This window comes from Entelurus aequoreus, linkage group LG04 (genome assembly GCF_033978785.1).
Source record: "Entelurus aequoreus isolate RoL-2023_Sb linkage group LG04, RoL_Eaeq_v1.1, whole genome shotgun sequence".
NCBI classification, from domain to species: Eukaryota; Metazoa; Chordata; class Actinopteri; order Syngnathiformes; family Syngnathidae; genus Entelurus; species Entelurus aequoreus.
In genome coordinates this window covers 85887388-85903437 of record NC_084734.1, presented here as the reverse complement: position 1 = coordinate 85903437, position 16050 = coordinate 85887388, and the positions used below count along the sequence as shown (strand labels likewise).

At 39.4% G+C, this 16050-nt stretch overlaps 1 protein-coding gene across 1 annotated transcript in view; it reads left to right on the top strand.

The window, feature by feature from the left end:
- Nucleotides 1–16050, top strand: part of LOC133649231 (collagen alpha-1(XXIII) chain-like) — a 661501-nt gene that overhangs the window by 613357 nt on the left and 32094 nt on the right. The window contains 1 exon segment of the mRNA XM_062046061.1: nt 3443–3559. Within this exon segment, the coding sequence (XP_061902045.1) occupies nt 3443–3559 (117 nt within the window).

The following is a 16050-nucleotide window of genomic DNA, read 5'->3' as shown; positions in this document are numbered from 1 at the left end:
ATGTTGTATGCTTGCATGTGTGATGCATCATGTTGTATGCGTGCATGTGTGATGCATCATGTTGTATGCATGCATGTGTGATGCATCATGTTGTATGCATGCATGTGTGATGCATCATGTTGTATGCTTGCATGTGTGATGCATCATGTTGTATGCTTGCATGTGTGGTGTATCATGTTGTATGCTTGCATGTGTGATGCATCATGTTGTATGCATGCATGTGTGATGCATCATGTTGTGTGCTTGCATGTGTGATACATCATGTTGTATGCTTGCATGTGTGATGCATCATGTTGTGTGCTTGCATGTGTGATGCATCATGTTGTATGTGTGCATGTGTGATGCATCATGTTGTATGCTTGCATGTGTGATGCATCATGTTGTATGCTTGCATGTGTGTTGTCAGTAAACACTTAGAGATGCTACCAACACTACCAAGATTTTAAGAACATTTAAAAAAAATTGTACAATGTCGTGCATTCGTATTTGTTTGTATGGCAAATTGTACTGTAATACTTTCATTTATTTTTTTCAATATTATCATCCACATTCTTCTCTGATTGGCTGGATCAAGTCACATGGGTGCGCTGCCTTATACAAAGCCAGTGACGTTGGCACGTTGTGTAAATGGTCAATAAAAAATTATTTGCAAATCCTTTTCAACTTATATTCAATTGAATAGACTACAAAGACAAGATATTTCATGTTCCAACTGAGAAACTTAATTTTTTTTTGCAAATAATCATTAACTTAGATATTAATGGCTGCAACACATTGCAAAAAAGTTGGCACAGGGGCATTTTTACCACTGTGTTACATGGCCTTTCCTTTTAACAACACTCAGTAAATGTTTGGGAACTGAGGAGAAGTGGTATTCTTTCCCATTCTTGCTTGATGTACAGCTTAAGTTGTTCAACAGTCCGGGGGTCTCCTTTGTGCTATTTTAGGCTTCATAATGCGCCACACATTTTCAATGGGAGACAGGTCTGGACTACAGGCAGGCCAGTCTAGTACCCGCACTCTTTTACTATGAAGCCACGCTGTTTTAACACGTGGCTTGGCATTGTCTTGCTGAAATAAGCAGGGGCGTCCATGAACAAGACGTTGCTTGGATGGCAACATATGTTGCTCCAAAACCTCAGCATTAATGGTGCCTTCACATATATGTAAGTTACCCATGCCTTAAGCCCTAATACACCCCCATACCATCACAGATGCTGGCTTTTGAACTTTGCGCCTGTAACAATCCGGATGGTTCTTTTCCTCCTTGGTCCGTAGGACACAATGTCCACAGTTTCCAAAAAAACTATTTTGAAATGTGGACTCGTCAGACCACAGAACACTTTTCCTCTTTGCATCAGTCCGTCTTGGATGAGCTCGCCCCCAGCGAAGCCGGCGGCGTTTCTGGGTGTTGTTGATAAATGGCTTTGGCTTTGCATAGTAGAGTTTTAACTTGCACTTACAGATGCAGTGACCAACTGTAGTTACTGTTCAATCAATCAAAAAACTGACAATGGTTTTCTGAAGTGTTCCTGAGCCCATGTGGTGATATCCTTTACACACTGATGTCGCTTTTTGATGCAGTACCGCCTGAAGCATCGAAAGTCACGGGCTTGTCGCTTACGTGCAGTGATTTCTCCAGATTCTCTGAACTTTTTGATGATATTACAGACTGTAGATCAGGGGTCACCAACCTTTTTGAAAGCAAGAGCTACTTCTTGGGTAGTGATTAATGCGAAGGGCTACCAGTTTGATACACACTTAAATAAATTGCCAGAAATAGCCAATTTGCTCAATTTACCTTTAACTCTATGTTATTATTAATAATTAATGATATTTACACTTAATTGAACGGTTTAAATGAGGAGAAAACACGAAAAAAATGACGATTAAATTTTGAAACATAGTTTATCTTCAATTTCGACTCTTTAAAATTCAAAATTCAACCGAAAAAAAGAAGAGAAAAACTAGCTAATTCGAATCTTTTTGAAAAAATTAAAAAAATAATTTATGGAACATCATTAGTAATTTTTCCTGATTAAGATTAATTTTAGAATGTTGATGACATGTTTTAAATAGGTTAAAATCCAATATACACTTTGTTAGAATATATAACAAATTGGACCAAGCTATATTTCTAACAAAGACAAATCATTATTTCTTCTAGATTTTCCAGAACAAAAATTTTAAAAGGAATTCAAAAGACTTTGAAATAAGATTTAAATTTGATTCTACAGATTTTCTAGATTTGCCAGAATATTTTTTTTGAATTTTAATCATAATAAGTTTGAAGAAATATTTTGCAAATATTCTTCGTCGAAAAAACAGAAGCTAAAATGAAGAATTAAATTAAAATGTATTTATTATTCTTTACAATAAAAAAAATAAATTTACTCGAACATTGATTTAAATTGTCAGGAAAGAAGAGGAAGGAATTTAAAAGGTAAAAAGGTATATGTGTTTAAAAATCCTAAAATCATTTTTAAGGTTGTATTTTTTCTCTAAAATTGTCTTTCTGAAAGTTATAAGAAGCAAAGTAAAAAAAATAATGAATTTATTTAAACAAGTGAAGACCAAGTCTTTAAAATATTTTCTTGGATTTTCAAATTCTATTTGAGTTTTTTCTCTCTTAGATTTAAAAATGTCAGGCAAAGCGAGACCAGCTTGCTAGTAAATAAATAAAATTTAAAAAATAGAGGCAGCTCACTGGTAAGTGCTGCTATTTGAGCTATTTTTAGAACAGGCAAGCGGGCTACTCATCTGGTCCTTACGGGCTACCTGGTGCCCGCGGGCACCGCGTTGGTGACTCCTGCCGTAGATGGTGAAATCCCTAAATTCCTTGCAACAGCTCGTTGAGAAATGTTGTTCTTAAACTGTTCGACAATTTCCTCACGCATTTGTTGACAAAGTGGTGACCCTCGCCCCATCCTTGTTTGTGAATGACTGAGGTATTTCATGGAAGCTGCTTTTATACCCAATCATGGCACCCACCTGTTCCCAATAAGCCTGTTCACCTGTGGGATGTTCCAAATAAATGCTTGATGAGCATTCCTCAACTTTATCAGTCTTTTTTGCCACTTGTGCCAGCTTTTTTTAAATATCTTGCAGGCATCAAATTCCAAATGAGCTAATATTTGCAAAAAATAACAAAGTTTTCCAGTTCGAATGTTAAGTATCTTGTCTTTGCAATCTATTCAATTAAATATAGCTTGAAAAGGATTTGCAAATCATTGTATTCTGTTTTTATTTACCATTTACACAACGTGACAACTTCACCGGTTTTGGGTTTTGTAGTAAGAGAGATTTTGATTGTTTTCTGATCGTTCTCAGTGTCCATAAAGAAAAGCAAACCTGTTTTTCTACACGCGTCCACCTTAGAGATGCTCCCAAGTATGTTAGTTGTGTCCTTTCCAAACCTCATTCGTCTGTTTTTCCTCATCAGGGTGACCAAGGCCAGGCTGGAGCTGCTGGCCCTCCTGGCCCCCCTGGCCCACCAGGTGCAAGAGGCCCCCCTGGGAACACAGGCAAAGACGGGCCCCGCGGCCCAACGGGAGAACCAGTAAGATATTTTCCTTTTGACGTCAGAGTGATAGAAGTAACACCAAAGGCCTGATCTTCTAAGACGACGTGCAAACTATAAAATTGCGTGTGATCTACTAAGACTGCGTGTGCACTTGATAACTGGTGCACACCGTATTATTTAAATGAGGATTTTGCGTGGACTACTAGCTAGGGATGATGTTCGAAACTGATTCTCCCGGTTGTTCGATAAGAAAAGAACCGATTCCATGGACTCGAATCCCTCTTTGAGAACCGGTTCCCGTTATCGAGGCCACTATAGTAAAGAAAAAGAATTGGTTCTTTATTCGAATCCCTGGGAACGAATCCCAAATGGGCAATGTTATGCCCATTTGATTGTAGACTCTTACTGACACCTTGTGGCGATATGAAAATACTACGCGTCAATAGTTTGGGCACTTCCGGGTTGACGACGTCAGTTAATTGAGACAATTGAGAAGTAGACAAGTTGTGTTAGCTCTTACAAGCCTTGGAAAAGATAAGTCTGTAAGTAAACTGTTTAACTTGTTTATGTAACTCAATATTAAGGTGGAAAGTGTTTCAATTTAAAACTAAGATGTTTATTGAAAAACGATTTTTGTGCACTGTTTCAATGGATGTTTTGAGGACTTAAAATGGCTGCCAGTCGTGTATTTCCACCATCGAAATAGTTTCAACACTCAGAAGTATTTGTTTGATGATAGTACTGTATATTTGTGTGAAGCTAATATTTACATATTGTGTATTACATTTCAGTATGTTAATTGAATCGCATAGCTTATACATTTGTCATTGTGTGTATTTCAGTTTAAAAAAAATAAAAATAACAGTCCAGTGCAAGACAAAAGTAAAGATAGGAAAAGACAAAGCAAGATCAACAACAATAAAGAGCCTAAATGGATTAATCTGCTTTGGAACTTTATTAGACATCTTGGATTGTTTGTTAGCTGTCTGCCTGTGTGTGTAGTTAGTATGTTCCAATAGCAGCAGAAGTGCACTTTTTGGAGAGCTGTATTATTTTCAGTTTTGTGCCCAAGGGACTGATTTTATTCAACACTATATTATTATTTATACACCTATAGTGATCACAGAGACAGGTTGTTTTTGTGTTACTGTATAACAGTCAATATTTATTTATTTTAGTTTTGTTCTTATAAAATAAAAGTGAGCTTTTGTTAAACCAAATATTGTGTTTTTTTCCATATACAACAACCTATCTGGATTCGATAAGAGAATCGATAAGGAATCGGTTCGATAAGAGGATTCGATAATGGGCTCGAACTCGATCATTTCTTATCAAACATCATCCCTACTACTGGCTGTGGCCATGGAAATACTCATTTCCCTACACATTCATGTGATTGTGCTCTCCAAACTGTGTGCGATGTTGTTGAACTAGCAGCACACATCCGTAATCTAATCGCAATCAGGTCAATAGAAACTACTTTTAGTTGCTGACGCGCGCTCTGCAGTGAGCTGTCCCGACACTGTAGCGTATTCATCCGTGTAATATAATATAATATAATATTAGTATGATATAATAATAGTATAATGTTACAATACGTTTTTTGAAAGAAAAAAACACCAGCAGACACCTAATCAATTGAGTCTGTTTTATCAGCCCCTAAAGTCATCCAGCAGCTGAAAAATTATAAAATGATATTGCTGAATAGACAATATGTCCAAGTTTTTTTCATTTCTGACGGTCCAAATATGTTGAGGAAGGATGATTCTTCTTTCCAATAAACATACCACATACAGTCATGTACACGTACGTACATGTTTATGTCCTGCACAGAAAAGGGTGAAAATGTGTCAAAACTTGCACCCAAACTCTGTTGCCAAGATGTTATTTTTTCTGAAAAAAACACCATATGATGGCACACGTTCAATTCATTTGATTTGATTTGAAATTTCTTACACAGCTCAATTTGCTCTCCAACAGCAGGCCTGGCCCTAACCAATCTGGCGCCCTAGGCGCCAGATTTACCTTTTTTTTTTACTTAAAGAAAGCAAATTAACATATTATATGAGAATGTTATGTTATGATTATCTTTAACCGAATCACAGCAGTGCTCAAATTAAAAAACAGCATTCCCTCTCATGTGATATTGCCTAATTAACATTAATGATGTGCACTTTAACAACTATAAAATTACCGGTGTAGTGAGTTTACATTATTCACCCAAGGAACTTTAGTTATTAGTCTACCCTGCCTTCCGCCTGGATGCAGCTGAGATAGGCTCCAGCGACCCCAAATGGGACAAGCGGTAGGAAATGGATGGATGGATGGATGTCCCCAGATAGTTAGGCAAGACTGGTGGAAAAACATGGCTGCCATTCGGCAAAATGTCAGAGGCATTTGTCTATAAATCATTGACCATTTGTCTAATGATTACAAAACGTGGGTATCTGCATTACATGCATGCTTGCACAGCCCACAGAGGGCGCCACTTATGAAGTGTGGTGTGAGACCTCCAGAAGTCATCCAACCCAATGAGCTGTGGTCTACCTAAAAGCTCCCAGCATACCATCCCTCCTGACTTCATCTGTTTTCTGTAAAAGACGGCAGCCGCAAGTTTTCTTCCAACCCAGCAGCGCCCGCCCTATCACCCCGTCTCCCCCTTCCAGGCAGCGCCGCGCCCCCACCACCACCACCCCTGAAACAGATACCAGTTCACTGGCACCACTGCGACATGAAGCGGCGGTTACGAGACGGAGAGAATAGTTTCGATATATCCCAGCAAAAGGAATGAACCCTGTGGCGCGCAGCATGTTGACAATCAGGATAGGAGAGTAAACAGATGAGTAAAAGAGACAGGAGACAATTCCACATGGCCTTTGCGTGTGGATTCTAGTCCCCGGGCCATGTTGTGTGCAGATGTGTGTTGTCATGTATGTCATGCAACTAGAAAGTGAAAGGAAGTGCAGGAACGCCAGCTATTCTGACGCCTCCGCGAGCTTCTTGACGTTCGGACGGGGGGGGGGGGGAAAACCTGGAATATTCATTCACACAACAGACGCTTAATTAGGCACACCTGCATCCCATTATATTAATGGGAACATTATATTGTTCTATTGTAGCACACAGAGTGTGCAGGCAAGCAGGCGATGTCAGTGTGAATGTGATAAATTGTCAATAAAAGTGTTCTGTTATCATAAACATCTGTTAGAGTAATTTACACGACAATTAATACCCAATCCGTCCATCTAAATACACACTAATGAGTACTAATGAGATTAGATGCAAAATCTATATACAGTGGTATATCGCGTCGTTAGTAATCCGTTCTAAAAGCTCAGACAAAAGCAATATTTCCCATAAGAAATACAGTAAATCTGTTGTAGACCCCCAAAATGTTAACACAGAACATTTTGTGGAGAATAAATGTACGTTTGCATGCAGAAAACAGTGCAAAATACACTACCGTTCAAAAGTTTGGGGTCACCCAAACAATTTTGTGGAATAGCCTTCATTTCTAAGAACAAGAATAGACTGTCGAGTTTCAGATGAAAGTTCTCTTTTTCTGGCCATTTTCAGCGTTTAATTGACCCCCACAAATGTGATGCTCCAGAAACTCAATCCGCTCAAAGGAGGGTCCGTTTTGTAGCTTCTGTAACGAGCTAAACTGTTTTCGGATGTGTGAACATGATTGCACAAGGGTTTTCTAATCATCAATTAGCCTTCTGAGCCAATGAGCAAACACATTGTACCATTAGAACACTGGAGTGATAGTTGCTGGAAATGGGCCTCTATACACCTATGTAGATATTGCAGCAAAAAGCAGACATTTGCAGCTAGAATAGTCATTTACCACATTAGCAATGTATAGAGTGTATTTCTTTCAAGTTAAGACTAGTTTAAAGTTATCTTCATTGAAAAGTACAGTGCTTTTCCTTAAAAAATAAGGACATACATATAATAAGGACATGTACATATATTGGTACTACAGATCAGTGTTTTTCAACCACTAGTGTACCGTGAGATACAGTCTGGTGTGCCGTGGGAGATAATGTAATATCACCTAATTGGGTTAAAAATATTTTTTGCAAACCAGTAATTATAATCCGCAAATGTGCCGTTGTTGAGTGTCGGTGCTGTCTAGAGCTCGGCAGAGTAACCGTGTAATACTCTTCCATATCAGCAGGTGGCAGCAGGTAGCTAATTGCTTTGTAGATGTCGGGAACATGGTTTGTCGTGATTACAATGTGCAGACGACAGCGGGAGGCAGCGCGCAGGTAAAAAGGTATCTAATGCTTAAACCAAAAATAAACAAAAGGCGAGTGCCGCTAAGAAATGCAAAACGGAGCTAAAACTGAACTGGCTGTAAAGTAAACAAAAACAGAATGCTGGACGACAGCAAAGACTTACAGCGTGTGGAGCAGCAGACGGCGTCCACAAAGCACATCCGTACATGACATGACAATCAATCTTACTTATCTCATCATATTAAATATGACTTTCTTCACCAATTATTATTATTACATTCTTACTATTATTTATTTATTTATTTGTATTGTGATTACCTATGGAGTTTATTGTGAATAAATTGAGAACAGGAAGTGAATAAAAAAGTTTCAGCAATTGTTATGTAAAGAAAAGGGGTAGGATTAAATAAGCTCTGCTTCTTCCTACTCCTTTTCGAACATGTTGAAAAGAGAAACTGGAAATTGTGATGTATCATGTTGTATGCTTGCATGTTCGAAATGAACTCAAACTCTAACTCTAACTCTAACAACAAAATAGGAGCGCAAGACAAGAATTAAAACACTACACACAGGAAAACAGCAAAAAAAACTCCAAATAAGTCACGGCGTGATGTGACAGGTGGTGACAGCACACCTACTTTGAGACAAGAGCTATAGTGATACATGGTTTGAATTCATATCCAACAATTGCGAGAAAAACTTTTTACCATCAATATCGGCTGTTTCATTTTTTTCCTGTTTTCTGCCGGTGGTGTGCGTTGAGATTTTTTCAATGAAAAAAATGTGCCTTGGCTCAGGAAAGGTTGAAAAACACTGCTATAGATGATGAAAAAAATGAGTAAAAGAACATTTAACATCACTTTTACATTTATTGAAAACTTTTTTTTTTTTTTTCAAATGCCACAAGTTCTTTTTTTAATTCAATAATGTTTCTCCCCTTCTTTATCAAAGTGATGATGTATCCAAGAATACACAAACTGTGTGATAAATTGTAAATAAAATAGTTTTGTTATCATAAACAGCTGTTAGAGTGAATTATACGACAATCACTACCCTATCATCCATCTAAATACACACTAATGAGTACTAATGAGATTAGATACAAAATCTATACACAGTGGTATATCGTGTCGTTAGTAATCTGTTCTAAAAGCTCAGACAAAACCTGAATGGTGCGGAAAACCAAAACAATTTTTCCCATAAGAAATACAGTAAATCCAATTACAGTAATCTGTTGCAGACACCCACAATCCGAATGTCTCTCGCTCCATTGTAAACAACGGGGAATTGTGAGGAATACTAGCTCCTGTGACGTCACGCTACTTCCGCTACAGGCAAGGCTTTTTTTTTATCAGCGAGCAAAAGTTGCGAACTTTATCGTCGATTTTCTCTACTAAATCCTTTCAGCAAAAATATGGCAATATCGCGAAATGATCAAGTATGACACATAGAATGGATCTGCTATTCCCGTTTAAATTTTAAAAAATCATTTCAGTAGGCCTTTAAACAAAATTCTGATCCATTTAAATATGACTATATTCCAACACAATATTTAGATCTAACCTCTACAGCGGAGGAGTCCGCTCTAAATGTTATATTTAAATGGCAAACAAGTGAGGATGAATTTGAATTGAGATGAAATGTACTGTACTTCAACTAGCTCCTGTACACTAAATATTTCAATGTATTCGTCAACAACACTAAAATGGTACAACCTCAACTGTACTGCTGGGAAGGGTCCCTCTCATTCCGTGGAGGCTCTTAGGCATGACTTCAACGCATTTTCCCGGGTTCAAATTGCCCCGATATAAGCACACGTTTGTGAGCGTGTGTGGCAATAGTGCAGAGCGATATTTAGAGCTGGCGCGCTCATAAGATGCACTGCCATGCACGACTTCATAGCAGATGTTGAGCGGCTCAGACGGCCAACTGGCCCTCACAAATTGTTGTGTTTACTCGAAATGAGCCTAATCACTAGCAGAACTCGGATATTTAGCGTCCACGTTAAAGCCGTCGTGGCTTATTGCGCGTGTTACAACATTCCGTTAGCATCCTAGGTTGTGTTTGTTTCTTATTTTCTGAAATATATATTTTGAACAAAAATGGATGACAAATGAATGGAAAAACAAACATGTTGTGCTTTTTGGGGCGGAGCCTCCTGCTGATGAAGTGATAAGTTAGCTGCTATTGTCCAAAATGTGCATTAAAAAGGCATTAGTGGCCACATGCGTGGACAGCACCTTTTAGCTCTTATTTCCAAAATTGTGTACACTACTGAATTGGGGTCTTATGGCCGCTTATGTGGACACTTATGCTGCCATCTGGTGGTGTCAGAAGAGTATAACATACAATGGAATATGGAGAAAAAAAAGTGTAAAAATACAAATTTGCATGTCACTACACATGAAGTACACGTTTGTGTACTTATGGACTAAGTACATCATATCAAAAGATGATTTTTAGTTTTTATTCTAATTAGGGTCCAATAAGCCCAAATAGCAAAGAGAAATTAAAAAAAGCATGTAAACAAACAGCTTGGGCCTTAAGAGGTTAAGTGACAAAACATAATCTTTGTGCGGATAATACGCAAATGTATGTCCATTTTAAAAAAAAGTGACACGTTAAAAATCACTTTTAAATTGTCTTGAGGACCTAAAAGCACGGTTGGTGGTAAACTCTCTAAACTTAAAGGAGAACAAGACAGAAATTATCTTATTTAACTCAAAAGTCAAACAGAATGCTCCCCCCAGTGACCTGGACCCCCTGATGCCTTATTTAAAACCCACTGTTACAAATCTTGGTTTTAAGTTCAACAATGATTTTAAATTGGAACATCAGATTAATAACTCCGTTATACGATGTAGTTTTTATCATCGAAGGCTATGTCTACACTAAGCCGGATCACCCCTTAAACGAATAATTATTTAGCCTTAGCCCCGTTTCAGCCACACTAAACCATCGTTTAAGGTCCCCCTCCTCAGATAATTTTTTACACGGGTAAGTGCGCCGTCTATTTCTTGAATCTCCGGCTCTTAGTTTTGCATGGACTCATTGATCGTTTACAAACTGAGTTCGGAGAGGAAGTGACGTCAGAAAGACCGCGCCCCACACAGGAAGTGACGTCAGAAAGACCGCGCCCCACACAGGAAGTGACGTCAGAAAGAACGCGCCACAGCCAGCTCCATAATAAAGCGGTTTCGTAACTCGGAGCTAACCACTGGAAATATGGCGGTGAGTCATCCAGACACGCCCGTGTTTCTCCTTCCGTCTGTACAGACGCTTGTGGAAATCACACATGAATACCTTAAAGGCCTACTGAAATGATTTTTTTTTTATTTAAACGGGAATAGCAGATCCATTCTATATGTCATACTTGTTCATTTCGCGATATTGCCATATTTTCGCTGAAAGGATTTAGTAGAGAAAATCGACGATAAAGTTCGCAACTTTTGCTCGCTGATAAAAAAAAGCCTTGCCTGTAGCGGAAGTAGCGTGACGTCACAGGAGCTAGTATTCCTCACAATTCCCCGTTGTTTACAATGGAGCGAGAGAGATTCGGAGCGACAAAGCGACGATTACCCCATTAATTTGAGCGAGGATGAAAGATTTGTAGATGAGGAACGTTACAGTGAAGGACTTGAGAGGCAATGATGGACGTATCTTTTTTCGCTCTGACCGTAACTTAGGTACAAGCTGGCTCATTGGATTCCACACTCTCTCCTTTTTCTATTGTGGATCACGGATTTGTATTTTAAACCACCTCAGATACTATATCCTCTTGAAAATGAGAGTCGAGCACGCGTAATGGACATTTAAAGTGACTTTTATCTCCAAGACAATACATCGGTGACACACTTAGCTACTGAGCTAACGTGCTAGCATCGTTCTCAAATGAAGATAGAAACAAAAGAAATAAACCCCTGACTGGAAGGATAGACAGAAGATCAACAATACTATTAAACCATGTACATGTAACTACACGGTTAAAAATTCTCAGCCTGGTAAGGCTTAACAATGCTGTTGCTAACGACGCTAAGGCTAATTTAGCAACTTAGCAACCGGACCTCACAGAACTATGATAAAAACATTAGCGCTCCACCTACACCAGCCAGCCCTCATCTGCTCATCAACAGCCGTGCTCACCTGCGTTCCAGCGATCGACGGCGCGACGAAGGACTTCATCCGTGGGTTTGGCGGCAAGCATCGGCTAGGCGTAGTAAGTAGTCCTTGTTGTGTTGCTGTGAGTATTGTACTTAGCCGCTAATACACCGATCGATCCCACCTACAACGTTCTTCTTTGCAGCCTCCATTGTTCATTAAAAAAATTGCAAAAGATTCACCAACACAGATGTCCAGAATACTGTGGAATTTTGTCGAAGAAAACAAGAGGTTTTTATATCGGGTCAGATGGGGTACAACCACTTCCGTGGATTTTGTGACGTCACGCGCATAAGTCATATCCAAAGGAGTAATTCAACCGGAAGTGTGGCGGGAATTTTAAAATGTCACTTTATAAGTTAACCCGGCCGTATTGGCATGTGTTGCAATGTTAAGATTTCATCATTGATATATAAACTATCAGACTGCGTGGTCGCTAGTAGTGGCTTTCAGTAGGCCTTTAAGAGAAAGCCATTGCAGCTATTTGGGATACAACACTTCTCAGACGGCAAGAGGACTTTCCAATGTTCGGGTCAGCTGTGATTGTACTTACCGAAAAACTTTGTCCATTTGTCGAAGGAGAGACAACAAGAATGGGTGGATGTGATAAAAAGGTAGCGTGTGCTTTGTATTACCTGGCCGTCGAGTGAAGACTACGGAAAACGGCGAATGCTTTTGGACTGGCAAAGCAGACTGTATCAGTTATTGTCCGCCATGTATGTCGCGGACTCAACGTCTAGGTCCAGAGTGTATAAAGTCACCAAAAACAAAAGGACAATGAAGCTGAAGGCCAAAGAGTGAGGAGTGTCCTGACCAGATATCTAGATCCCTAGATTGATTGATATAAAATGTTCTTTATCACATTGTTTACGTGTCTAATAAAGATTTATGATGGCTCAGGTGTGATTCACTACAATTGGGCCCCACAGCACACTGGATTCCAGTTAATTGAAATACCACAACACTGGATATTGTTCAGATAAGTTACATTTAAGAACTTGCACACAAAGCAACACTGGAGGTGACTATGACGTGGGCATTTTCCGCGTGTGCGTACTAGGTCGCATTGTGCCGGCTGACGGAGGGGGCGGGGGTCTTAAACGGTGGCATTGTTGTGTGTGGACACGGATAAGGTTAGGTGGGATAACCTTATCCGGCTTAGTGTAAATGGGGCCTGAGACTTTTAGCAAAAATGTAATCAGTTTGATCTTTTAACGACTTTGAGCGGGTAATCCATGCTTTTACTTCATCACGCTTGGACTACTGCAACTCCCTCTACGTTGGAATGAACCAGGCCTCAATCGCTCGACTGCAGTTAGTCCAGAATGCTGCTGCTCGCCTTTTAACTGGCACTAAAAAAAACATGAACCTATAACCGCTATTTTAGCATCCCTTCACTGGCTCCCAGTTCATTTTAGAATTCCTTTTAAAATATTGTTGTGGATTGAGGCTTTTATTAGTAGGTTGCACAGTGAAGTACATATTCCGTACAATTGACCACTAAATGGTAACACCCGAATAAGTTTTTCAACTTGTTTAAGTCGGGGTCCACTTAAATTGATTCATGATACAGATATATACTATCATATATACTATCATCATAATACAGTCATCACACAAGATAATCACATTGAATTATTTACATTATTTACAATCAGGGGTGTGGAGGGGGGGGGGGGTAGGATATGGACAGCAAGTAATGGACAGAGAGAGAGAGAGAGAGAGAGAGAGAGAGAGAGAGATCAGAAGGCATAAGAAAAAGTATCTGCATTTGATTGTTTACATTTGATTATTAGCAATCCGGGGAGGGTGTTAGTTTAGGGTTGTAGCTGCCTGGAGGTGAACTTTTATTGCGGTTTTGAAGGAGGACAGAGATGCCCTTTCTTTTATACCTGTTGGGAGCGCATTCCACATTGTTGTGGCATAGACAGAGAATGAGTTAAGACCTTTGTTAGATCGGAATCTGGGTTTAACGTGGTTAGTGGAGCTCCCCCTGGTGTTGTGGTTATGGCGGTCATTTACGTTATGGAAGTAGTTTGACATGTACTTCGGTATCAGGGAGGTGTAGTGGATTTTATAGACTAGGCTCAGTGCAAGTTGTTTAACTCTGTCCTCCACCTTGAGCCAGCCCACTTTAGAGAAGTGGGTAGGAGTGAGGTGGGATCTGGGGTGGAGGTCTAGAAGTAACCTGACTAGCTTGTTCTGGGATGTTTGGAGTTTAGATTTGAGGGTTTTGGAGGTGCTAGGGTACCAGGAGGTGCATGCGTAATCGAAAAAGGGTTGAACGAGAGTTCCCGCCAGAATCCTCAAGGTGCTTTTGTTGACCAGAGAGGAGATTCTGTAGAGAAATCTCGTTCGTTGGTTAACCTTTTTTGATTACCTTGGTTGCCATTTTATCACAGGAAAGGTTAGCCTCTAGAATGGAACCTAGGTAGGTGACCTCATCTTTCCTGGTGATAACAATGTCACCCACTTTTATGGTGAAGTCATTGACTTTCTTAAGGTTGATGTGGGACCCAAACAGGATGGATTCTGTTTTACCCAAGTGGATGGATAGCGTGTTGTCAGTGAGCCAGATGCAAGTTCTACAGAGCTCAGCACTGAGGATTTTCTCCACCTGTGACTTGTCCTTGTCGGATACCAGCAGGGCCGAGTCATCCGCAAACAAAAACAATTCACAGTCGCATGCCGATGACAAGTCGTTTATGTATATTAGGAACAGTAAAGGTCCCAATATACGGCCTTGGGGGACTCCACAGCTCACAGAGAGGGGTGGGATACTTCTCTTGTTGCCTTATTTGTATTTGACTTTATTAAATGTATTTATATTAGAAACACAACATGTGTATATAACAAAGGGTGCAAAGTCTGCAGGCAGTAGGAAACACATGGTTAAGTGTAGGGAGTAAAACTGATGGCAGTCTAAAGTTCAAGATTTTTGGAGCTGTTTGTTCAGTGGATCAGATGTTTGATGAAGCTCTGTGTCTATCTACCACCACTACTGTTTTCTGTTTATTTGTTACTGACTGTGGCAGGACACCTCTGCCTCTGTTTCACTTTATGTTGCTGGTAAATAATATGGTTGTAGTAGTAGGCTAAAGTGAAATTATTTACTATGCACTAATTAAAGGGGCAGAGCTTTGAGACATTTTAGCTTTTATATTTTATAAGGTATATTTTTTGTAAGAACCACAATTAATAAATATATTTCAGTGAATAACTTATTGTTCAAATCTGTATATAAATATGTACATAAAGGGTTGTAATTATATTGTAAAATGGATGGATGGATGGACGTTTAAAACAAAACTGTTATTATTAATTAGTAAGTATACAATTTTTGAGCCTTTTTAGAGAAAATCAAATCATTGTAGTAAATTATGCAAATTACTTGATGATGTCATGGTGACCACGCCCATAGCCACGCCCCCACAGCCACAGGTATCTTGGCAGTTTATGGGAAACACTGCATCGTTTTGTCCAACGTTCCCTATAAGGTGCGCGCCTGCGCAATTGCGCACTGCTCACGCGTCCTCTACGCACAGCAGATGAATGCCCGTGCAGAAAATCAAAAATCCCATCTGAACTCTAAATGAAATAAACACATTACAATGTATTCTGTATGATTTTGCAATGCAACTCTGTGAGTGACAGTTGACAACAAGAGTGGCCCCAATGAATAAAACAATCATTGTCCACACAGCTCAATTATCGTCTGTCGAGACACTTTACGGACAGGAATTCCATCAATCACTTTATTGAGCAAAAACCACACCAAAAACATGAGTAAAAAAACTTTTATCTAGAAAAACTGGTCATTGTCTGCCATACAAACCAGGCTTAAACCAACTTTGTCATCCGTCATATCAACAGAAGCCGCTCGCTCTGTCTCACCTGCACCAACACACGCACTCATGGCACTTAGCCAGTGCTGCGTTTATGGCCACACAAAAAGTGGGACAACCCCAACGCCACACAATGTGTAAATACCAGGTTGTAACACTCTGACTCCTCAATCAGATGCGTGCTTATTTTACTGCCATTTATTAAGGATGTTAATCTAAGGATATTATTCATGATTTGTTGTCACTAGATTTCATAAATGCTATTAAAAAGATGTATTTA